The sequence below is a fragment of the Polyergus mexicanus genome, unplaced genomic scaffold (assembly GCF_030449975.1).
Source record: "Polyergus mexicanus isolate NDT 795.1 unplaced genomic scaffold, iyPolMexi1.0 SCAF_13, whole genome shotgun sequence".
Lineage (NCBI taxonomy): Eukaryota > Metazoa > Arthropoda > Insecta > Hymenoptera > Formicidae > Polyergus > Polyergus mexicanus.
This window is the reverse complement of record NW_027223333.1, coordinates 291,256-316,225: the sequence shown is the minus strand read 5'-3', so window position 1 is coordinate 316,225 and position 24,970 is coordinate 291,256. Positions and strand designations below refer to the sequence as shown.

General features: G+C 36.0%; 2 protein-coding genes across 4 annotated transcripts; both read left to right on the top strand.

Annotated features, from left to right (window-relative positions):
- Positions 1-34: 34 nt before the first annotated feature.
- On the top strand, positions 35-23,338 carry Dip-c (dipeptidase C). Of its 3 annotated transcripts, none has more exons than XM_070306635.1 (9): positions 35-53; positions 7,612-7,801; positions 12,705-12,944; positions 18,671-18,732; positions 18,816-18,860; positions 21,821-22,090; positions 22,203-22,647; positions 22,737-22,888; positions 22,967-23,338. In XM_070306635.1, the coding sequence occupies exons 2-9, from the start codon at positions 7,655-7,657 to the stop codon at positions 23,013-23,015; spliced, it is 1,410 nt and encodes a 469-aa protein (XP_070162736.1). In that variant the 5' UTR covers positions 35-53; positions 7,612-7,654; the 3' UTR covers positions 23,016-23,338. The 3 variants fall into 3 exon arrangements, with proteins under 3 accessions (XP_070162736.1, XP_070162735.1, XP_070162737.1); XM_070306634.1 differs by lacking the exon at positions 35-53 and adding an exon at positions 3,556-3,838; XM_070306636.1 differs by lacking the exons at positions 35-53; positions 12,705-12,944 and adding an exon at positions 3,556-3,838.
- Positions 19,417-21,672, top strand: LOC138939096 (FAST kinase domain-containing protein 3, mitochondrial). Its single transcript, XM_070306632.1, has one exon. The coding sequence runs from the start codon at positions 19,469-19,471 to the stop codon at positions 21,572-21,574; it is 2,106 nt and encodes a 701-aa protein (XP_070162733.1). The 5' UTR covers positions 19,417-19,468; the 3' UTR covers positions 21,575-21,672.
- Positions 23,339-24,970: the final 1,632 nt, after the last annotated feature.

Below are 24,970 nucleotides of genomic sequence, written 5' to 3'. Positions count from 1 at the left end.
ACCCTGTATAGTCAGCAGTTCACTGGCCTTCTGATCGTTGGCGCGCATTGAAGGTATTCTCCGTGCCAGCTTCTAGAAATTTGCTTTTAGCCTTACGTTCGTCGATCTATCTCACGTTGATGGTAACCACGAAACGTCGTGATAAACCGTCCGTGTTACATGAAACCGCGATATATCTCGGATTTTCCACGGCGGTATTTGATATCCTGCAAGCCTTTAAGAACGTTTACTATCCATCTCCCGGTTCTCAACATTCTTTCCGTTAATCCATTAATAATATACAGCGAAAATCTCGCAAACTCGATTTTTCTTATCGACGAGAGAACTACTAGAACGATTGCCGTTTCGTAATTATTCTCCGAAAGTTGACCGCGCGATAATGACTGTAATAATAACAGCAGCTATAAATTATGGTTCTTAAAGGTCTTTGCGGGTGTAAAACGAAACCGACATGTTTTTACGAGCCACTTTGTTCGACGCTTCTGATCTGAGACCGGTGACTAAAGGCAGAAAGGAAAGGGTCGACTGTCGATTTCAGGCAGTTATTTGATAACTTGCGTCTTCTAGAAATTGATGCTTGCTTCGGGTACGAGGCAGCTGTTTTGTCGATGCGTGACGCAATACAATTATTATCGCGTTGCGTAATATATATAAATTACAATTTATTTTTATTTAGTCTTGACTTAAAAAATTTAAAAACAAAATTTAATTTAAAAAACTTAATTTGGAAAAATTTGGCAGTGGCTATATTATTATTCACGTATTATGTATATTTTTATATAATCTACATATTATCTTTTGATATTCTATATCTTATCTTTCTGATATTTCTTTTTATTTTCATAATTACATAATATGATACTGTTTATAATACTTACTAATTAATACATAATAGATACTTGAGAATTGACAATTAGAAAATCTTGGGATTGAAAAGGCTAACGAGCTCGCTCGATCTGCAGAAAAGTTAAATGTCATCATGAGACAGCATTCGAAAGCAAAGATTGTTAGGTGTCAGTCGTTTTCGCGAGTCAACTCGGTCGTTTTGTCTCAAGATTTTTATCGAATAACTGATGACATATTCTCGTGTTTGTAAAAAATGCCCAAAGTTAAATAAATCAAGCGATAAATAACGTCAACTTTCAGTTATATTTCTCGGTTTATTTATTACTCGTTTATACGATGCAAACGCAAAATTAAGAAATCTTAGCTAATAAAGTGATTTGTTTTCGTCAGAAATTTGCTATTAACGCGCGTGCCGATACGAGAAAAGGTGTTTATGTGTACACATATTTCCTACTTTTCTTTTATGTAATTAGATTATCTCGGATAATCCTATTTACCGAGTCGTTGCTGTTCACTTTATCGCGTAACCGAGATAATCAATGGATACGCGCGCGTTTTGCACGGCGCAAAATTAAACGGCGAAAAACTTGGCGCAGCTTGACCTAATTCAAGAACGTCCATTTATACGTTTGTCTACCATCTGTCGTCACGATTCATACGACATAGATGTTAATTTTACATTAATAGAAACATTTGCGCGAGAGATATATATTTAATTCTACTAAATAATAATGTAGAGAATTTTTGAAATGGAATATATTTAAGACTTTTTCTTCACAACTTATCATATTTTCGTATATATCTATATGGATTTATTGCCATTGTGCGTATCGCGTATATTTTTAGCAACAATGAACTTGATATCTCTCGCTTTATCAGATTAGTTTTGCAAGATTTTATATGCAAGTTTGCAGATGATCATTTGATATAATTTTCATTCGATTTCTCGAAAATACGCGATGACTTATGTATCTACTATACCTGAATTCTGTCACGTTGCCGATATATTATTTAAACGGTCTGTAAGATAAAATGTAGACACCGCCAAGGCTCTGATAAAGAGTTAAATTGGTCGAATGAATTGATTTCTTGTTACATCGAGAGTTTGCATTTGGTTGATAAAAAAAAAAAAAAAATAACAGTAAGCGATACGATGTAAAGCGTACGAATTTTAATCAATAACAAAATCTTTCATTTTTTCTTTTTTTTTCATTCTGAAGTGATGGCAATTGTTTTTTATCCTAACAATTTGCATAATTGATTTTTATCGATGGTAGCTAGATAACCTTTTATCATATTTCGCCTTAACAAATAGCATCTTATATAATACGTGTAACGTTCGCGTGGCCTTCAAGCAAGTTTCTTCGAGACTGTCGTTTGTAAACTGAGAATAGGATTCTACATCGACTATAGTTTGAAAGAAAATCTTACGCTATAATTGTACGCGAGACGGCGTCGCATTTCACGTTGAACGATTTTTGCTTAACGATATCTATGCACGGAAAAAAAAAAAAAAAAACAGTAAGAAAAATTTCAGTTATCATTATTCGAGATATTTTTTAGATTCTGATAAAATAAAGCGATATAAATCAGATTTATTAATGTACCTAATTGAAAGCGTTTACGATTCACATGTGAATCGGATTCATAATGAATCAACGAAAAATCAATTATTGAATGATCCAATCGAAAAATGTCGGATTAATGGATATTGCGTCATCCCCGAAATGCACGAGATAACGCAAATCAATCATAAGAGTATTACATTAATTAAGAATACATAATATTCCTTCATCGTTACGAGACAAAAGACGCACTCGAACGAAAAAAATTCTTTTCAAGAAAATCTTTTATTAGTGTGTCCAAAGTTTTTTTCCATTTATCCGTAATTATAAAGCGACAAGTTCGACATAAATCTTTCTTGTTTTCGGCACAGTCAGTGATATGGTCGTAAGTCAACAATTCGAACGCATCTAATAACAGATATCGACCTTGTCTGTGTGTTGACACAGATTTCGGCGCGAGATAGCAAACACGCGATGCGACCTAGTTGCACATTGAAAAAAAACGATACGTACGCATCATATTATAATGATCTTGATTCCTGTTAACATATTTGTCACGGTTAGTCTTTCGGTCCTTGCATGTTATATAGAATCGGCTAATAGAACCATAATAGGAAGGTACTTTCAAATTTCAACTTTTTTTTTTTTAGATTATCGATTATCTTTAAAGAAGGCTTTCTTAAAGTAGATACATAAAAAATCTAGAAACTTTATTATCTTATTATATTCTCTTCTACTTTTTTTTATTCATTTATCTATTTTACGAAAATATTAGTTTATTAGTGTATATATTATATACAATGTGTATGTATATATATGTAATAGGAAATCAATTCATTCTTCTAATTCTAAATGATATTTATATTATCTTTTACGATATCAGTATATTTAACATATTAAATATTATTTGATAAAAAAAATTTCCTTCACGAAAACACATCCTTTAAAATTGATAAACATATACATAAGGATGCTACGATTGCATTGTTGCGTCAGATCGCGCATTGTTTGGATTCGGCTGCCGTCGGGCATCATCGACTGTCATCGACCGTCGCGCGCCAGTGATCGCCGACTGAGCTGTCAGATGGTCACGTGCTCGCGTTCGGCTGTCATCGGCTGTTGTCGGCCGCCGCGCGACCAGCTGACGGAGCGGTCACGTGACCGTGGACCAGCTGTTGTCAGATGATCACGCGTCGTCGTCGCTCTCGATAACGGAACTGATACGGGCATGATACGCGTACGTATAAAGAAACACAATTTCCGGTAATCTCGCGCGGTGACCACGTCGTTATTCTTTGTTCATCGATTCCGGTCATCGGTGACGGCCGCGTCTGCTACGAGACGATCTCAACGGCAGGTAACGCAACGCACATATCGCGGCAAGCATCATCTACAAACAACATGGCGGAGTGTAATCACACGGATTCGTATGTATATTACATGATTTATATAACCGTGTTGTTTTTCTTTCGTGTCATTGGCTTTTGCGGTAACAAGCTTGCGTGCATTTTTTTCTATTCGGAGTTCGAAAACGATGACACTTTCGGCAGGCTTGTGTTTCTTCACGTCAAAGTCCGTGCATGAAAATAATCTCCGTATTTATGATCGATCGGAGGGATTTGTTTTCTTTATAATATGGAAAATTGATCTCGTTGAAATTATTGAAATTATTGATTTCGATTACTAGTTTCTATATTGCCGTGACGAGAAGTCGGCCGATGAATTTGCGAACGAACGATATGATCGTGCGATAATCGTTTCAATGAACAATACAATAAAGCCTTTATAGTGCTCGCGCGATTAAATTGCGTAATCGCTTGATTTCGCCCGCGGTTAGAATCGCGTTTGATCGAGCTTGCTTTCCCCCGACTCGATCGGATTTTGAGGTTATGGCGCGCTGCGAGGCTCGCTCCGTTAGAATCGCATTGACCCTTGGACTGTCTGATAACAGCACTTGTGAGAGATGTAATAATGGTTTCGCGGTCGAGAAGACTATAATAGAGGCCTTGCAGCTCTAACCGTAACATCGCATGTAGTAGGTCGAAATAATTGAAGGTTTCTTTTCATGTTGATTAATTCATCCTTAGTGGTAGTAATATTAGTAGTAATTATAATAGAAGTACTAATAAGATAATAAAGACTTAAAGAGAGAGAGAGAGAGAGAGAGAGAGAGAGAGAGAGAGAGAGAGAGAGAAAGAATAGTTTTCAATTATTTTCGAATTATGTGTTCATATTTTTAAATGAAAAATGATACACACATAAATTCGATATGTATGTATATGTAGCTCGTGGCGAACGTGACATGTTTTTATTTTTTGCGAAGAACGAATTTCTTTATACAAAACACAATTTCTTCAAGGTTTCTAGGCCACACTTGCGTGTAGAATTTAATGACGCGTTGTTCACGTTTATATCGTTCGTAATTATGCTAAACGTGTACTCGATGATTTCGGTTATACGATCGTATCTCTTGAAAATACAGAAAAAATAGAAAATATATCTATTTCGATTTACAAGCAATTTTCGGTGGATTAGCGTTTAACTTTTTCGCGAATTATTATGTAAATTAATCGCCTATTTAAACACAACACTGCGCTTAAAAATGGAGCAAAAATTTTTCATGTGCCGTATTGAATAATTTTTAAAATTGATAGCACGATCTTATTACAATTCTCTTTATGTAATTCCTTCTTTTATTATTCTTACGTTTCGACTAAATAATAATTAATAATATATAAATAGTTGATAATTGCTATTATTTTAAAATATTTGGCGTGGCAAGTTGGATCGCTCTCTTGCTCCAATCTAAATCGCAATGACATAACTTGGTAGAATGAAATTCATAGGTACTATCAGTCTTTTCGCAGCTGTCCTCATGTCGTATCATATAAGTCGTATCACTTATAATAAATGACGAATCGTTATCGGTCTCTAAATTTCGAGCCACTTTACATTGCTTATGTGTCAACGTTTTACATTTTACATAATGTTAAGCTGGTGCGTATCAGTAGCGTATCTTTCTTCGTCGTTAAATAGTATCATTATTTATCTGGCTGCATATCGCGATAAGAACGATTCTAATAAAGCTAAAAGCTATAAAGTTATTGTAACGTAACGTGGTCGAAAGAAAACGACTTGCCAACGAGATTATATAATCACGTTAATATTTTCTCTTTAGTTGCAAACGTAACGTGACATTTTGTAACGTAATACGATATCATTTTCCGGAGAAAATAATATTCACGACATATGCAATTGCGTTGATTATTCAGCTGTGTAATTCTTTCACACGCTTGTATGGTTATCAGCGTGTGAAGATGTCATCGTATTCCGTTCGCTTTGCGTTAAAAAACTCGTGTCAAACGTGTTCGCTTGATATCAAATTTTATTTACATATCGCCAGACGGAACGAAATTAATAATCAATGTACGACGAGCAATTTATGATTCATCATATCGCGAAATTTGTCTTGTATTTCGAGAATATTTTTACGCGGAATTTTTTCTTGCACATTTACGGCAGCGTATTTCGTATACAAAACTCGAAAGCTAGCGGAAGTCTTTATACAAAAAGTTAACACAAGATACTCGGTGCATCTGACCCGCGCGATGCTTTCACTTCTTTCACGATGAGACCGTTTTATTCGATATCGAATAGCGGCTCTCTCTCTCTCTCTCTCTCTCTCTCTATCTATCTCTACATATCCGACCTAACTTAAATATATAACGGAGATCAAAATAAGCAGTTTAGGTATATTTTTTTATAAGTTTTTTTTTTAGGTTTATTTGTATATTTTTCTTTTCTAAAAAATTTAATTTACATGTTATTTCGTGTTCCGATTAGAAAGTCCATATATTAAAATATGATTTGTAAACATATAAATGGATTATTCCATATTTCACATTGTCGTACATAAATTTTTCTCCCCTCTCTCTAGCAATACAAACTGCCAGGTTAAATTTAATTTTCGAATAGATGTTAAAAGAGCGATGCGCGCGTGTGATCTCGAACGGCTAAATTAGTATACGCGTAGAGTTTAGGAAAGTATTACGTGTGTATATCTCGTTAGCGCGTCCAAGTTTTCCGTGTGACGCATTTCGTCCCAAAGATATGGTAGAACAAGAATTGTGTCAGTCAAGAAATACGAGCTCGTCCAATGACACGGCTTAAATATAAACCAAATACATATACGCGCGAGGCCGCACGAAACCAACATTCTATTATGCAGTCTATTTATGCTCGCGCTATATAATTATTTAACTGTCAAATAACGATCAAGATATACATTGGATCTTATTATTACACGTATAATATATGGCAATCTCTCTCTCATTATTAAAATATTATTCTCGATCGGTAATAAATTCTTTCGAACAATTCCTTTCTCTCTTTTTAATATTAGCGCGTGTTATTAAAATTTAAAAAATCAGAAAAGCACAAGAGCATTAATAAATTATTTTAAAAAGTTTTGATAATGTTATAGGTATTTCACATTAAATCGAAATTATATCCGATACATTATTTAATTATTTTAAAAAACGCACGAGCGTAGATTAAAAATATTATAATATATTCGCCTTTTTACCTTTTCGCGCGTCCCGTCATCTTCGTTTACGATTTATTCAAATCAAATCTACAATGGATCTATTGAAGAAAGGTTTGCAGCGGCGCACGAAATCAGGAATAATTCAATTGTATGTAAAATAGTTGATATTTATAAATCGTTGTGTATAACTGTTTTTTTTAATTTTTTAATTTTTATAAGAAAGTTTTTGCGTACACGATGAGACTTCATCGTTTGGATGATGCAACTCTTATGAATCATCTAAATACACGTGTTAAAGGCGTTGCAAAAGCGGAGGGGCATCGATGAGTAAGCGAACGACGAAGCACGATAAACATGACGGATCTACTTTCTTTTTAGAAAGTTTTAGCGATATTATCGGAAGCAAAATAATTATTTGCGAGCGGCGTATCGTAATGTCAGATGCCTAGATTTAACGTCCTCGCATTAGCATTTAACGGTGATTTCTAATAATAACGCAAAGTTAGCAGCGATGTAAAAGTTTGAATACAAAATTGGAATAACATTATTATGAGTATCAACATAATTACTTATTAACATAATTACACAGTCGTTTTTCGTTTTCTCTAATATTGCATTATTGATATATGGGAAATGTAATTTTATATGCACCAGAGAACAACATTTTTGGCGACACCAGGGGACGTTAAAAGTGCCTATGTCGCTTTTTCGCGATAATCGCGAGCGACTCATCTCGCGTCTCCGTGCGAAGAATGAAATTTCTGCCGCGGGCACTTTCGTCCTTCTCCAGGGTGGCGTGGACGTTCCCTTCAACGACACTGACATAAGTTGGCCCTTCAGACAGGTGCGTATTTGCTTATTGTTATGCCCTTTAGCATTTGCCAGATCGATGAAAATATACTCGAGTCGGATAATTCAAAAAGATAGCATACGCAAGATCCAAGGGTGCATTAGACGCGCAAAACAAAAAGATAAACATAAAAAAGACAGTAAAATTTGTGAATGTTTTTAAATATAAATCTCGAAAACTTCGTGTTTAGAAAATTTCTTTTTATTAAATATTTCTTGCAAAATGAATGGCGATCAAAGGAGCGAGAGAGAGCGTTTTTCTTTTTCGTGATCTCTTAAAAGTGCCGTGTAAGAAACAAAATGCTCGATCGTGTGACCGATGGGAGAAGGAAATTCCAAAGATTCCAACCGCAATTACGTGGACTGACTTTTACGATTATTTCTGTCGCACGTCCCTATCCAAGACCGTAAAGACAATTGAGTTTACCGCAAAGTGTTCAATAGCCATCAATGTGAAATGAGAAAATTCATTAGATTTATTTCAACGAGAGAAAGATTAAGACTGCAGGCGAATACAATTGCTAATTCAATTCGCCAAACTCGAATTATTTATCGCCGTATGCTTGTATACGAAATGTAAATCAGTCATCGATATAAGAATGGCACGATGACTGTACAGAGTAACAGGAATTTATAACATTTTGTGCTGATAACGCATTAACTGTGTGCGATGATACATTAATGTCATGTTGTTGATCGTTACAGAAAAATCTTTTTCATACTTTTTATTGTTTACGGAAAGCTTATCGCATCTTGTGAAATAATGCGAAGGCGATAACATAATAAAAATACATGTACGACAATATATTTAAAGAAAACATTTCATCGTCACTAAAAACTGCATTAAACTAATAAGATTAATTTAATTTTAATTTAATTTAATTTAATTTAATTTTTATTTATTATATTTATAATAAAAATTTATTAGATTCATTATAGTAGAATGTTTTTCAGAAATTATTCCCGTGTAATACATAGTCTGACTGATATCAGATAATTTTATCCAATCAGAGATGTGTGTGTGTGTGTATGGAGGCCAAATATTATCATCTGTCTTATCACGCGATAAATATTGCAGAATTTTCGTAAAATAAGGCTGTGTATGCTTCGAAGCGTAGATATCACTCCGTTTTTCAATACGATATTTTATTAGCTTCTTTCAATCTATTATCGTATGTTATGCATTGTACGTATATAACGCAATTATATCTTCGCTTTTTGCTCCTTTGTGACTTTTATTTTCTGAAATTAATTTTTATAACGATAATGTGTGTATATACATGCCTCATATCGACGATAAATAGGTAAGAATGGCGGGGGAAAAATTTCTATTTCGAAATTTATAAACTTCCGCTTTACACGAACTCTAGCCGAACTCCGCTAGACTATTCTGGTAAATGGAGTTCCGCTACATTTACATCTAGGCGAAAACACGTTCTTGTCAAAGCGCAAGACGCCCGAAAATCGATGGGACGAGTGAGACGACCCGGTCGGACACACTCCTGACATGCAGACGGGCGATCTAGCACAGATTGTCTTTAAAACTCGCTTTACTAGAACCGAGAAGATACCGTTCGGACAGCACACTCTAGAAAAACGCACGACCGTTCCGTTCGTTTGTCTGTGTTCCAGACACTCGCATGCGGGCTTTGTTTGGGTTTTGACTATCGAAAGACATTTCGAGGGATCTTGAATGGATCGCGAAATAAATAAGACTTTTTTCTATCTATTTTATTAAAATTTTATTTATCTATGCACATTAAATATATTATATTTTTTATTTATCTTTTCAAATATTTTTTAAAATGCATTTTATTAATTTTTTGGAAGAATATAAGCTTATTAAGCTTACGTAAAATTTTTTTATGTTAGATTCTTGATGTACGTGTTTATATATTCTCTCTTGTTCTTTTTTTATTTCTCTTTCTTTCTCTTGTGTAAAACGGTGGAACTCGAGCCGATTATGCGCGACGCTTAGCAAGCAATCTTTGTGTGAATACAGGTGATACAAACCGCTTGCGTTATTCGTTATTGTTGTTCTCGACGATCTGAAAGTAAAGTTTCATATTATTTGTTTTTTAACTTATTTGTTAATTTACAAGCCTGTTAACAGTTAACACGAATTCTTGAAATCACTCATATCTAGTTAGATTTGCAATTGCGTTTCGATTCTCAGCCTACGTCGTATTCAATGTTATCATGAATTGATCATGCATATGACGAAATCATTCTACTTCATTAATTCGTACAAGTTAGAGGAATAAGAGTAATAAAGAATATAAACTCGATAGAGTTTGACTTTAATCATATGATTATCTCGCGAGTTAAAATTATGGCAGGGAAATGGAACTAGTAAAAATTAAACGAAATGTATTCTTTTTTTAAAAGAATATTGGATTGATGGGGGAGGGGGAGGGAGATTCGCCTATTGTTTAAGTTCCTTCACTTTTTTTTTTTTTTTTTTTTTTTTTTAAATGCGCTATAGACTTTCGCGTGAATCTTATCTCGAGATGCTCCAGACCAGCTCAAATTTGTGCTACGCTTGCGTCATTGTTGATCTTCTCAGACGACGTTTAGATTGAACTGTGTAAGCCCTGTGTGTTTCGAATTAGAGAGAGATTAAAATACGTTTTATCCTCAGTCTCGCACATACATTTTCGTGCATTATTTCTAATAGTCTCGATAGAAATTTCATCTACGGTTAAATTTCTTAAAAATATTTAACTTGGATGATTTGAAAGAAACGTGCGTATTGGGTAATGGCAAAAGTTTCGCAAAAATTACTACAGAAATGAATAGGCAGGAAATTTGTCGTAGAATCCGCGGTTGGGGGAACATCCGGTGTTGCTTCTGGGACATCCTGTACGCGCGCAATCAAGGTGGTGGTGTTCCAGTTTCTAATTTGGCGAATAGCGGATCGTTCGTTTCTTTGTTGCGTAGCGCGAGTTAAAACGATGTACTCGTGCTGAATTCGATATCGCGGTATTATTGTTGCGCGATGCTGCGATCAATACGACATCTCTTCCGTCAAATTTTTTTCAAATGTAATTATGCATTAATACGTGTTCTCGGTGCATTTCCGGCTTTGTCTAAATTTTGAGTGGAAACAAAAGTAGTGACAATGAAAAAAAAAAAAAAAAAAAAATATTAAGCAAATTATTAAATTGATCAAACAGAACAATTGTGAAGAATGTTCCTTGTAAATATGCTATTATATATATACACACATATATATACGGTTTCTTTAAGATAATACCTACTGGTTGCGCCGAGAGCGCGTTGACCTGATGGCCGATCGTTCTCAAGACGCTCTCTGTCTTCTCTCTCGCTCTCTTCATCTTTTATCTCTGTCTTTCCCAGCATCGGACGGAAATGAGAGACCCCGAGAGCGGCCAGGAGACGAAGGGAGAGAAAGAGAGTGAGAGAAGGCTCAGCTGTTGAATCCAAACAAGGCACAACGCATTACGACTCGCTCGGCTCATTTCTCATAGCTTCACCCTTGGAATTCCGATCTGCCGGATTTTTTGGAACTTAGACGACGACGACGGCTGTCTACGCCAATGTTATTAAAGACGCGATATTGTGGTATTATATATATATATGTATATATATGTATATATATTTTCTGCACCTGCCGCATTTGTTTTCTTTCTTTATTCTTTCATTAACATACGATCGTACACTCCTTTCGTTTTAACCCTGGATCATTATCTGTTTGACAGTCCAATAATATCTCTTTGAGTAAATTTTTTTTCTTAGACTTGCACGATTAAAAATATCCTTTCTTCTAGATGGATAAAAAGCAATAATTAAAATTATGCTTTTCTCGAATCTAAAAACAGAAAATTTTAATCTGGACAATAATGAGTTTATGGACACGAAATAGCGCGATACGTGTCTTCAAGATTGTAACACGTGCGTCTACCGTTCGACCTCGACGATTCGACTTGATAAAAAGGGCCGAACAGTGGAAATGGCATTTCCGTTTTGCCTTTCTCGGGTAAAGGGGAAGCGTCGAGACGGCCGCGCGCGGACACACTCGCGTGATCTTGTTTCCTCTACTAAAGTTTTTCGAAGCCGAGGAAACTCGAGGTCCGCAGCCGGGCGTGAGATCGCCGCGAGGAGTCTATTGTTAATATTTTTGACATATGAAAAAATAATAGAAAAAAGGGATTGGCTATTGAAAGTCAGAGAGGAGTTCCGTAGAGACCGATCCCATATCCTTTGTTTGTAACTGACCTGCCAGCACCTCGCCTCGCGCACAATTGCGAAACGTCGTCTATTAGCCGTCGAGAAAAATCCTGGCGTCGACCGAGGAGGATGACCTGCCTTAGACTCGATGACGTGGCCTCGGAATATCATCGTGTCTTCTCAAATACGGTCGGCGAGAACGTTGCCGCGACAGCATCGATTTCTCATGTAATATCGCGTGATGACCTATTTGTTTCTAGGGAATACATACCGTACAAGTTCGATTTCGACAATGCAACTTGACTTTAAAAACGGAAGCGTCGTGTATATATTGGCATCGTAAATATTGATTTTAAAGCTTTACTTCATCGAACATTGTTTTTCGTTTCGATTACGCGCGCGCGCGCGAGCACGAACTGCTATCGATCTCATAATAAAGGATATTTTATCGTACCTTCTTTATTCTCTTATCTTTATTTGCATCTTTTGCAATTTCTATCTAGCGCAAAAGTTTCTACGTAATGGTCGAAAGTATTGCGTGTACCACTTCCAGATAATTACTTAGAAAGGTACATAGAGCATATATTTTCTGCTATCATTTTCTTATGCGACATTTTTTACACGCGCGCAAAAACCCTTTCATTATTTAACATTGTTGAACTTTCCGGTAACTCATCTCATCTCATATTATTCATTTTCTTTATCAGGAATCATTTTTTCAATGGTGCTTCGGGGTGGAGGAGCCAGAATGTTACGGCGCTCTCGATCTGGACAACGGCGTCTCAGTTCTCTTCGTGCCGAGATTACCGTCTGAATATGCGATTTGGATGGGCAAACTATACACCCTGGATGACTTCAAGAAACGATACGGTGTGGACGAGGCTCACTACACTGACGAGATTGCGCGCGTGCTAAAGGAAAAGCAAGCGCGCCTCTTGCTCATGCTGGTAAGTCTCGCTTGGGAACAGATAAACGCTCGCTTCTTTCGATAAACGCCTGCCTTCTTCCCAGGTACGGGAACATGCTCAATCTAAGGATATTCCGAATCTAAGGATGACTATACGATTTTGTAATAACTACATTTTTTTCTCTATCTAGCATAATCAAAAGAATCCATTTCTCTAACTATTAGCAATATATGGGTCTCGATAAACTGTAACATAGAAATAAATGAAACTGTCAAAACGATATCCCCAGGTTGAGCACCTTCTTCTATATGTATAATATGTGTATGGATGTGTGTGTGTGTGTGTGTATGCTTGCAATAAGCGATCCGCCGTGGCGTGCCTCGTGACGTTTACCTTCGCCTCCTTCGCGATTGTCTGCCTCTACAATGTGTCGAGAAAGTTACATCGGTCGGACTGGTTGCGAGTCGCTTGCATTGAGACGGCTTCAAAGATGCTCTCCTTCGCCAAACATTCGACGAGTGTAAATGCATGCCGTAAGTGCGTACTTGTAAACTTTTGCAAGTATTGTCATCCGCGATTGAAGCCTCACGAGCCTGCTTCATTTGCACGACATGACATTTGTCGGCGAATGTTTGTCAAGCGAGAGCGATCGTCTGACGTCGCCTTTGCTGGATGACTTACAAATTCTGCTTCTGTACGGAGCTCGCTAAATGAGTGTTGCAAAAATTTCGCGTAATAATATCTCATGGAAATACCGTACGTGTTATCGCGCGAGCGCGTTTAAATATTGCTCCGTTACTATGCGGATTAAAATTACAGTGGGTTTAGCAGAATTCCACAATACATTTCTTAAACTGTTTCATTTTTGTTTGCCAAATAACCGATGCATGTAAATACGCCGCTTTTATTCGATGTATTTTATTATTATCCCTCGAGAAAGCCGGAATATTAGAAAGAAATAAAAAAGTAAAGGAGTTGCTTGCTCGAATTATCATATTTGCTTTCTATTTTCTGTATTCGCTTTTATATTTTCTGTGTTTTGACATTATCTCGGTTTGTTATTTTGATCCAGTTTCTTCAATTTTTATTTTCAGAAAATTTAAATAGCGGAAATTAAAACTAAAGCTACGTTGCATAATGAAAGAAAAAGTACGATATTGCGTAGAATAATTTCAACCGAGGCTTGATAACACGCGCTAAGCGATAAGGCGTGAGAAAGTACAATAGAATATTTGCTCCATCTGCTACTTTATGCAACCTGACGGCAAAAGCGATTGATTTACATAGCACGCTGCTTTGTTCAGGCACACATGTCGCGTTCATAATTCGCGTTGGGAAATAGTCTGGATGAATTTTTCAATCTGTCGTTATCTAACGAATTTATCCCTACCGTCGATGCATTAATGACAATGTAAGTGGGTGACCGGCATTATTTACGAACGATCTGACCTATATTAATATATTGGATGGAATACTTATCCGATAACTCGTCACCGCAAATAGAGTTTATGTACAAACTTTAAAAGATATATTCGACTTCCCGTATCGATCATAATCGGTGATGTAAAAGGTACTCCGTTTTCAGTAAATAAATATAGGCATTGGACCAAGGCTAATAAGAAATTAGTCATATTCTAAAAATATTTTTTTTCCAGAGATATTTAAAGTAATTTTCTAAGATGATCGTGCGTTATCATGTTTTTGAAAAATGCACATTTTTTCGTCTAATTCAACCATTAATATTTTTCCGATGTTCTGTTTCTTTTATATCATTATTTTTAGAAAAAAATTGCTGTGCATATTTTTCTAGAAATAGAGAAAATATTTTTTTACCTGAGAATATTAGAATATTTTCTATACGGATATTAGAACGTTTGAAATTAGGACGTTACTAGATACTAGAATATTCGGACAATGGAAATTTAAATAACTGTATTTGAATCAGTTGTATACGAGTAGCTCTCTCTTGACATGATTCTATCTAGATATATACATATATACTCTTTACATTCTTTGATTCTTTAAATATATATATCATCGTGTTTAAAATATTTCTAAAATGATTTGATAAAAATTATGCATATAAAAGCTCTCTCTTTTTCTCTTTCTCTTGCGATAACATTGCGATAAATCAATAGCTACATGAATTATCATTATTAATGAGAAACATTGATTATCTCTAATATTATAAAGTCTGCAATTTTATGTGACCTATATACCAATGTTATATCTTTATAGCTATTCCTGGGTTTTTCTTCGTTTATGTATCTTTGACACGTAAACGACATTTGCGTCGCTTGCGTTGTCGGAATATTCGACAAATTTACGGAATTAATTTTGCTAATATACTGATCGCGCGCGCGCGAGATCGAGCAATTTAGAGTAATTTGCAGCAATTTAAAGCGTTTTGACTCGCATATTGTACGATTACAGAGACGCTCGCATGATTTACACGAGAGCAGGAAATTCACAAAGGTTCGTGTGTGCGCGCAGCCAGAAAGGAGATGTTTTCTAGGAATTGTACCATGCGTGATTATTGGCCGACTTGTATTATTCGTTGAGTTGCATGTTGTATATAGTACACGTCGCTATCTCGTCAGGCAAATTGTCATAAAATAGTTAGTGTTTATACGTAACGATGTCGGATCGATGGAATACCTGCGAGTGTCATTTACGCAATAACTGCGCGAAAACTTAAATCGCTTGTCGTAGCGAAAATCGATTTGTGTGTCCGCTAAGTTTGTATGTTTATAATACATTTCTATAAATTTTTCATATTTTTATAAAATAATACGAACGACGAAAATTATTTATTATATTAGACGGCGTCAATGACAACGGGAGAAAAATCAGATATCGAGACGATTTCATTTTGCGCGAAACTATCTTCGGCGTAAAGACGAAAATTTAAGACGAGTTCTGTTATTTCTGTGTTATTTGCCAGAATCCCAATCTTCAAGTTACGTTTTAGCGTTTGTATATTAGTACAAAGACGCTGAGAGCTCTGCCACCGCAGGGGCTATAGCCTTGAATCTTTTCTTTATTTTCAGTGCCGTTCAATAAATCGAATCTCATCACGAAATCAATATTTAATGGCTTCACAGAAAGTGTTATTTTGTGCGGAAAGGCGCGGAGACGATCGACATGAATAAGAAATGAAACAATGCTTGGCATTTTTCATAAGCAATTGTTTTGTACTACGTGAAATGAAATGCATAAAAATGTGCACATTTTTACATCTAATTCGAGATTAGCATTACAAAATTCTTTTTTTTACGACTTTTAAGAGATGTATTGCATTATCTTTTTATTGTATTTAATCATACCTAATGTTTATTAATCATTGCAAGTTTATAGAATTTTGTATTTTTCTTATCACTGAGTGTTTGACAAAAAAATATATATTGGAATTTCTCTAAATTGTCCTGATGTCAATTTAGAAATCAATTTATCGACGTAATCGTCGATGTAATACAAGAACTGGATATCATGCCGATCCAATTTGTTTTTAAATATAATTCTTACGCAACTTATGTGTCTCGCGTATGTAATCGAGATTTTTTTTTATATTCGTTGCGGAGAAATGAAATTCGTGTTTGATCTTTAGTCTGGTTTATTTTTAAAGATTAGCGTAACGCTTATACAATGTAAGATATGCGAAATTAAATGTTTTTAGTTACGGCACGATTCACAGATATCTCGCGAATAATGTTTCCGCTCTAAATTACACGTGACGTTCATAAAAAATAATCCAAAACAAATTTATTTAATATACGATGAGATGGGAATTTTAATTAATTACTAAGTCGCAAAATATTTAATTATGTACTATTAATACGAAATTAATATGAAACTAACCTCTTACACTTTAATCATTAATTATACCGCATAGTATTGTTTGCAAACAATGTTTTCCAAGCCGATTATTATTCGACAATGCGATATTCATGCGTGACAAAGCTAATTTAATGGCGGATAAACACCAATGGAAACAACATTATTCATGCCGATGGAAATACATTCCTACATCTGCATTTGTATTACATACGTATCTCGTGTGTGTGTGTGTGTGTGTGTGTGTGTATATATATATATCATTGTACGAGGTCCACGATAGAACAACACTGATCTTGTTTTGAGAATCTTCAGTTTTTAAATTGTCAATGTTTTGTTTATCCTATATATTTCGTCGTAAAAATTAAAGACGATATTTCTGACATACGTACGATTTCTCCCGAGTATGTAGACAAAATTTATTTGTTGGCATATTTTTTTCTTTTTTTCCTATTTATCTCTCATTACAGCCTTGTCGTCGTACACGCGTGTAATTGCTGTGTATATCAGTCGATATCGGTTAGAAATTTATGATTGTCGATAGACGGGATACGTCGTATCTCTGCATGGCAAATGAGACAAGTTCGGGAACTATAGGGTCACACAGGACATTACATCATGATCCCGGTCGGGCGCAAGATTAATGTCGAGGTTCAAGCTTAGCAGAAATAGGAACGGGTATAATCGACGACGGACGAGTTATAATGTAACCTTTTATGCTTTCATGCAACCGTGTTGTCGCATTTACACACACACACACACACACACACACACACATACGACATGAAAATATCTACCTATAGAGACAGAGAATAAACTGTCTAATTATAGAGAAAGATGATAAAGGTCTCTTCTCGATTCTGACCTTTAAAAGATGAATTATGCAATAAATATCGCACTCGGCGAATATTATAGAGTTTATATTAATATTGATTTTTAAGAACATTTATATAGTCGAAAACTATTTCAAGATAATGAAGATAAATAAATTACTTAAAAAAATAATTGAAAGATATTTTCATCCTTGCCGCGATACGGTTATGAATCACCAGGCGATATTGAGAATTGCAAATTTATACGTCTAATAATATGTTTAGTCTATTGTTGGTAAAGAATAGTTTGCCGCTATATCAGTCTCTTATACCAGTTTGGACACACACGTCGTCAATATTGATAAGCACTTGTCTTTTATAGACAAGCTGTATAGCAGCCCCACGACTATAATTATGATTATTGCTACCGCATATTTTTATGCGACATGTTACACGGTCTTTTGCAATATCCGATCCGATAAAAATGCTGATGTAGCGCATTCATTTACCTGCTTGTTATTTAGTCGACAAACATTTTTATCTATTACTCAGCGAAAAATGATTAATATATGTTCTTTAATAACGCGAATATACATAAAAACTGCGCACTAGCTTGCCGTTATACGCAGCTGCGCTATTCATGTGAAAATAAACTTTACAATTGTTTACACAAGAAATCATTATGTATAAAACACACACACACACATTGTGTACAAAAATTAAATATAGCTACGTAAAAAAGCATAATATAAAACGAGGAAACTTTTTAAGTCATTATTATAAATGGAAACTTATTTGAAATTTAGATATTAATTATATGCGCTCTTATTGCGCTGATGCGCAATTTAACATGCCAATTAATCAGTGAATGAATGCATGACGCATTAAGGATTTATACTGACATTATCATCTACTGAAATATACGTAACACTATCATCACGCATGTGTATCCTGCGCGATGGCAGAAATCGATGGCACGGAAATGTTTGTTTCGCTTCCGATCGTAGTGAAGAATGCTTTCTCTATTCTGATTTGAATCGGGGGATTATATAAAGGTTATTTTTACTTTGATTGTACACGGGCTAAATTGTGATGCGAATACTTTGTTTATCATTGCAGAGCGGTAGAAACAGCGATAGCGGTTTATTGACACGAGTAACGGATTTTCATGGAATCGATGAGTGAGTAATATGACAAAATTATATTAATAGGAATGCGGCATGATTGTTGAAGACGATTTAATTTTGCATTTTTTTTTTTGCAGATTCAAGGTGGATAATAGTATCCTGTATCCGGAAATATGTGAGTGGTGAGTATATTTATTCGTAATAAATTATTCATATAATAGCCATAATAAATTTTATAATTTTTACATTTATACGTAAGCGAGAGAGAAGAATGAGACGACAGATGAGTCTTGTAGACAAATAGATATTAAATAGATAGATATAATGTAATTAAGATGGTAAATTAAAAATGCGCATTTTTATTATATGTCACTATTATTGAGAAAATGAAGCAATGTTAATTAATTTTTTTGTTTGTATCGCGTGTCAATTGCCTGAAAGAGTCGGTGTCGCCATCGGCTGGTCGTCTCGTGCAATCACATATGTTATCGCATCGGTACATCAACTTGACAACTTTTTATTGGGTTATGATATCAAATATTTTATACAACATTTTATATATATATATATTTTTTTTTTTTTATTTAGTGTCACAAATAATTAAAAGTACAATTATCCTCCTTGCATTCGTAATGTTTTAATTTTTCGCGATACAAGCATGAAGATCTTGAAAGAAATTATTGAATATTGAATTATGCGATGTTTATAATATATTTCAAAGGTAAAAAAAAAAAAAAAAAAGGAAAATTTACATATAACGTTTTTATTATATTTATGATTACTATTATAGATGATAATCTTAAACCATATATGCTGGAGAAAATCTATAAAAGCATTTGTTCAACCGTATAGTCGGATCTCTAAATTTAAAAAGAGATGGTTTGCGCACGATCATGGTGGAACGCAATTGACTCAGACGAACATCTTTGTGCAAGAAGGCACACATATACAAGAGGTTCCTGTAATAGTCAGAAAGATTACCAACATTGAAGCTTTCTGTGGTAATAGAAGCAAAATGGTAATAGAAGATACGTCGGTATCGAATAAAAATAAAAAGTCTGCAGTAATTTATAAAGAAAATATTCCTCGTTCTACAAATACAAGCGTAGTGAGGACTGAGCCCCCGAAGCATAGTATTAATATAGAGACGAATGAGGGTACAGCGATACTTTTCTGTTCCGATATTGAGCGCCTAAGAAATACAGACGTAGAACAGGTTTTAGATGCGATAAATTCGAAAAGTATGAATAAAGGAATGGAGGGTAAAATGGCCGATGAGATAAACTGTCGCATAGCGCTCCAAAGTTTAAAGAAAATGATAGAATTGGAAAATGGATGGTATCGATATCGGAAAACCCTGTCAAGTGGTCAATCGTCCGCGGAAGTCATTAATAGGAACATTATTTTGCGACAACTTATACGTCTGATTGTCAAAAGTCGAGACAGTGAGATGATACTGCAAGGACTTAGAGCTCTGAAGAGAGACAAATTTAGTCCTTCGACGAACGTTTATAAAGACTTGATGTGCAACGAAATTATGATCAGAGCTACAGACGGCGAACTTACCGTGTTGCAATTAATCAAAGCGGTGAAAATTTTGGCTTCTTTTAAAGATTTTAAATACAGAAATTGCGTCGATACGTTGTGGATAGGTTTGACTTGTAGAGAGCAGGATATTAAATCGGATGTACTAGTGCCGTTATTCAGATCGTTAAAATATTTCCAACGAAGTAAAGATATGATACAGATTATCTTAGAGAAAAAACTTTCGGAGCAATGGTTGAAATTATCCGGCATACAGATGGCTAATATATTGAACTGTCTTCACGGAAAGGAATCCTCAAAGAGATGTCTGTCAAGTGCTAGTAAGTGGGCAGGTGTGAGCATGACTACTTCCACGGAAAAGGATCTTGTCAATTTTATTAGCAGTTTACGCGCGAAGAAATATATCGATGAAAACATCGAGCAGGCGTTGGCGAGATACATAACAACTAGAGGCACTGAGACGAGAGACCCTAATTTAATCGCTTCCGTCATGGATTATTGCAAAGATTTAAAGGTCAGGAATCCGTACATTCTTGCCGAGTGTGGAAAATATTTTACAAAACATGGGACGGAAATTTCGCCTACTTTGTTATCTTCGATTCTTACGCCGTTTGGATTATTGAATGTACAACCACCAGATTCGACCGAGTTTTGGAAAATGTTTGATGAAGTGATGACCGCGAGATTCGCAGATTTGAAACTGAACGATATTTTAGACATTTTCCTCTCTTGCATGTATCTCGAACGATATCCCATCAAATATTTGGATAGAGTCTTTAGTTCATATCTTGTAAACAGATTAGAAATTCAAAAAGACGCGCCTATTGTCAATCATTTAAAAACCAAATTAAAGCTATTTGATGCGAGCATGTCGTTGGAATGTCAAGATTATCAAGGAGATCCGATTAATCTAGACAGAAGCGCGAAGTCCTTAGATTTAGACGTTAGAATCAGGGGTATCATTAATAAAATACACAAACCACTGGCGCATTTAGTAGGCGGCGAACAAAAATTGAGCAGGAGTGTGGTTTTAAGCAGGTTGCCCCTCATAAACTTCTACATTTTAGATATTTTGATACATCCGCTCTTAAAATCGACGCCAGTTTTCAACTTGAATTTGAACAAAAAGAGAAACGTCAATACCGCGATTCTAATTCATTTGCCCGAGTATTATTGTTGGAACACGCAGTTTTTAATAGGACCGCAGATAATGAGAAAACGGCAATTTCGAAAATTGGGCTTTCGGGTTACATGCTTGGATTATGCAAAACTGGAAACATTTGCAGATCACGACGATAAATTGTTATCTTACTTGTCGCAAAGCCTAGATGCTGCTGAAGATGCTTTATAATGTTATATTTTGTGCCTGATATGAGGATCTATACAAATTTGCGGTTGAAATTGCACAATTAAACACATTTCTTTTTCGATTTAAGAATTAAAGTAAGAAATGGGATTGAAAAAAAAGCATTGTACTCTAAACTGAATAAATGTCTTGTATAAAAAAATCTGTCCTCGTAATATATATATATATATATATGTGTGTGTATATATAATATAGTCTTTATATAAGTTCTTTTCTTCTTGTTTCATATAGCCGGGTAATAAAGTCTCCTGCGGAAATTGAAGTATTGCGGTACGTGTGCAAGATAAGTTCGGAGGCGCACAAGGTCGTTATGCGTTCTATGCGTCCCGGGATATCAGAATACACGGCAGAAGCTTGGTTTTTGAATTATATATATGGCACGGGAGGATGCAGGCATGTGTCTTACACATGCATCTGCGGATCCGGGCATAATTCCTCTATATTACACTACGGTCATGCTGGCGCGCCGAATAATAAAGTAATACAGGATGGAGATATGTGGTAAGATTTCCGCTGGAAATAATTTCATCCACGTCATGCTCATATATTCGTGTTACTATTCATGTATCGTTGCGTGTTGTTCGTGTTGCATAATACATTTTGCATTGCGCAGCCTGTTCGACATGGGCGGCAATTATTGCGGGTACGCGGCCGATATTACGTGCAGTTTTCCGGCCAATGGAAAATTTACTCAGGACCAAAAGCTAATTTACAATGCGGTATTGAAGGCGCGCGACGCGGTGATTGCAACTGCGAAGCCGGGAGTCGTCTGGACGGACATGCATCTCTTAGCGAACAGACTCATGTTGACATCGTTGAAGGAGGGTGGATTGTTGGTGGGCGATGTCGAGGATATGGTGAAAGCAGGTCTGAACGAAGTGTTTCAGCCTCACGGACTGGGCCATCTCTTGGGATTAGATGTGCACGACGTCGGCGGATATCTACCGGGCCATCCTGAACGTTCGAAGGAGGCGGGAGTGAGGAAATTGAGGACCGCTCGTACATTGCTCGCCGGAATGGTTCTCACGATCGAACCGGGCTGCTACTTTATAGACTGCGTAAGTGTAGAAATAATTAACAAATAAATCTATAAAGATCTTCTAAAACCAATCTCTCGGGCATTTAAGTAAAATATTTTTTATTGTAGTTGCTGGATGCAGCTCTGGTCAATCCCGATCAGTCGAAATTCCTCGTGCAAGAACAATTGCAAAGATTCCGCGGTTTTGGTGGCGTCAGGATAGAAGACGATGTCCTTATAACGGAGACTGGAGTGGAAAATATGACGGATGTTCCTCGCACGTAAGCATCCATTTTGTACAAACGATTTTCTGTGAATATTGTTCAGAGAGAATTCAATTTTACGCACATATTTTTCAGGATCGAAGAAATAGAGGAATATATGCAGAGAGAAAGAAGGAATTTATAATGATTCGGGGAATTTAAAAGATTTCAAAGATACAGGACTGTTCTTAAAAAGCTGAACAATTTGCATGGTTGTTATTAACGCCAATTAGATAGCTGTATAAATGAAGATAATTGTGATAAGAAAATATGATATAATTTCCTACAAGGTATATACAAGCCATATATATATTTGTATTTCTACTAGCATTTATATTTTAATGTAAAATTTATATAGATATATAATAAAAAAAGCGCAAGAGTCTCTCTGAGACGCCGTAACATTCTACTGTCATATCGCGACATTTATAATACATACATACGTTAAATAAATATATTTATCGGTTATCGCGTAACAAGATTTTTTAAATCTACATTCGCGCTACTAATAGTTACACACTGATTAAAGCGGATAAAAGTCATTTATTCTTTGCCGGCGACATTTATTTCAGGGATTTATTTCGTAGCGACTTTTGACATCGAAATTGAAAATAGTTTCAACTTAACAGATGCGCGTGTCAACGTTACGATCTGTGGGGATTAGGATCTAATTTGGAGCACATGAATACTTTCATCGGATGGGCTTCCGCGCGCGCGCGCATACCCTCAAGAGAGTTAGCGCGTATCGATTATAGTCTCGCACGTCCATCTCGGATGAAATCTAAGCGCGTTGATTATCGTGCATGTGCGCGGCTATTATCGGCGTCTTACAATTGTATGATGGACACGAAACATTAACCGGCAGCACTCGCGCGTTGCAACATACGTCTTGAATTTCGCAAGAATAGTATAAAGCGGTTGATACGTCAACGAATCAAAGTCTGTGGAAAAATTGCGATGTTTTTAAATAAACTCATCTCATCTTTGGTGACGCGAGCGATAGACCTCGCCGGGCGAATGATAACGAAGGAAACGTTGACGTCAAGCCGCATTATCACTATTCACATGAGAAGATTTGATGAAAATGTTGTAGAGAAAGCCGGTTAAGAGAAAGCGGAACACGACAAAGAGCTGCAACCACTGTTTTCGCAATCGCTCGTATAAAAATAAGACATCGAAGCGACGAACAGACATCGTACCACAATTAGATCGCGCGGATCTGAAAATATATTATCAGAGAGAGATTTTTTCTACGAAAAGAGAGGGAAGGGATGTTTGTACAATTCATCACTAGAATTTCTTCTATCTTTATATATGCAAACGCGACGCAAATCTAATCACTTACGATCGGCTTATAAACATGTGTCGGTGAAAATGTAGAGCGCGGCCCTCGCGTTTGACGTAACGCCGACACGATGCGGGCAGGTATTCTCGTAGGAATAGCGGGACAAGGGAGGAGGAACAAGAGAAAGCTGGTGCACGCGCGTGAACTCATTACAATGTCGCAGTGTCAACAGCGTGACACGTCGGTCGCGACATTTGCGTTCCAGCTGAGCGATCCGAGTGGAAACGCGCAGACGCGTTCACCAGCTTGCAAACGTTGAGTTTTTCTTTTCTGTCCTTTTTTTTGTAAGGTCTCTCTCCGCAAAGTTTGTTCTCTTCGAAGATTCTCGGCGTTACGACGACGACGATATCAGTCACGCAATGCCTTGCGTAATTTTAAAGATTTTCTGAATTGATCAGGAAGAGAATCGGAAGCTTCTGAACAGAAATTGAAGAGGATTTTGAAAATTTATATTCGAATAGATGAGAAGATTTATTTGCTAGAATTTACGGAATATCGCGGTTATTTGGGCTATCGGAAATAAATTTTCGAAAGCCAAGCAGGGACAAGCAGTTGAAAATTTTCTTTTATCATCGCTCCATACATGTAATGTTTTTCTCCTCGAGCTAAAATCGTCGGAGCAAAAGATTCTTCCCTCAGCAGATAAAAAGAGACATCTGAAAAAATCATGAAAAAGTGTCTTATAGACGTCTTTACGGCGTCTCTTTCAAGCGCCTTATCGCACGAGTTTGATCAGCTTGAACTCGTTACATTAG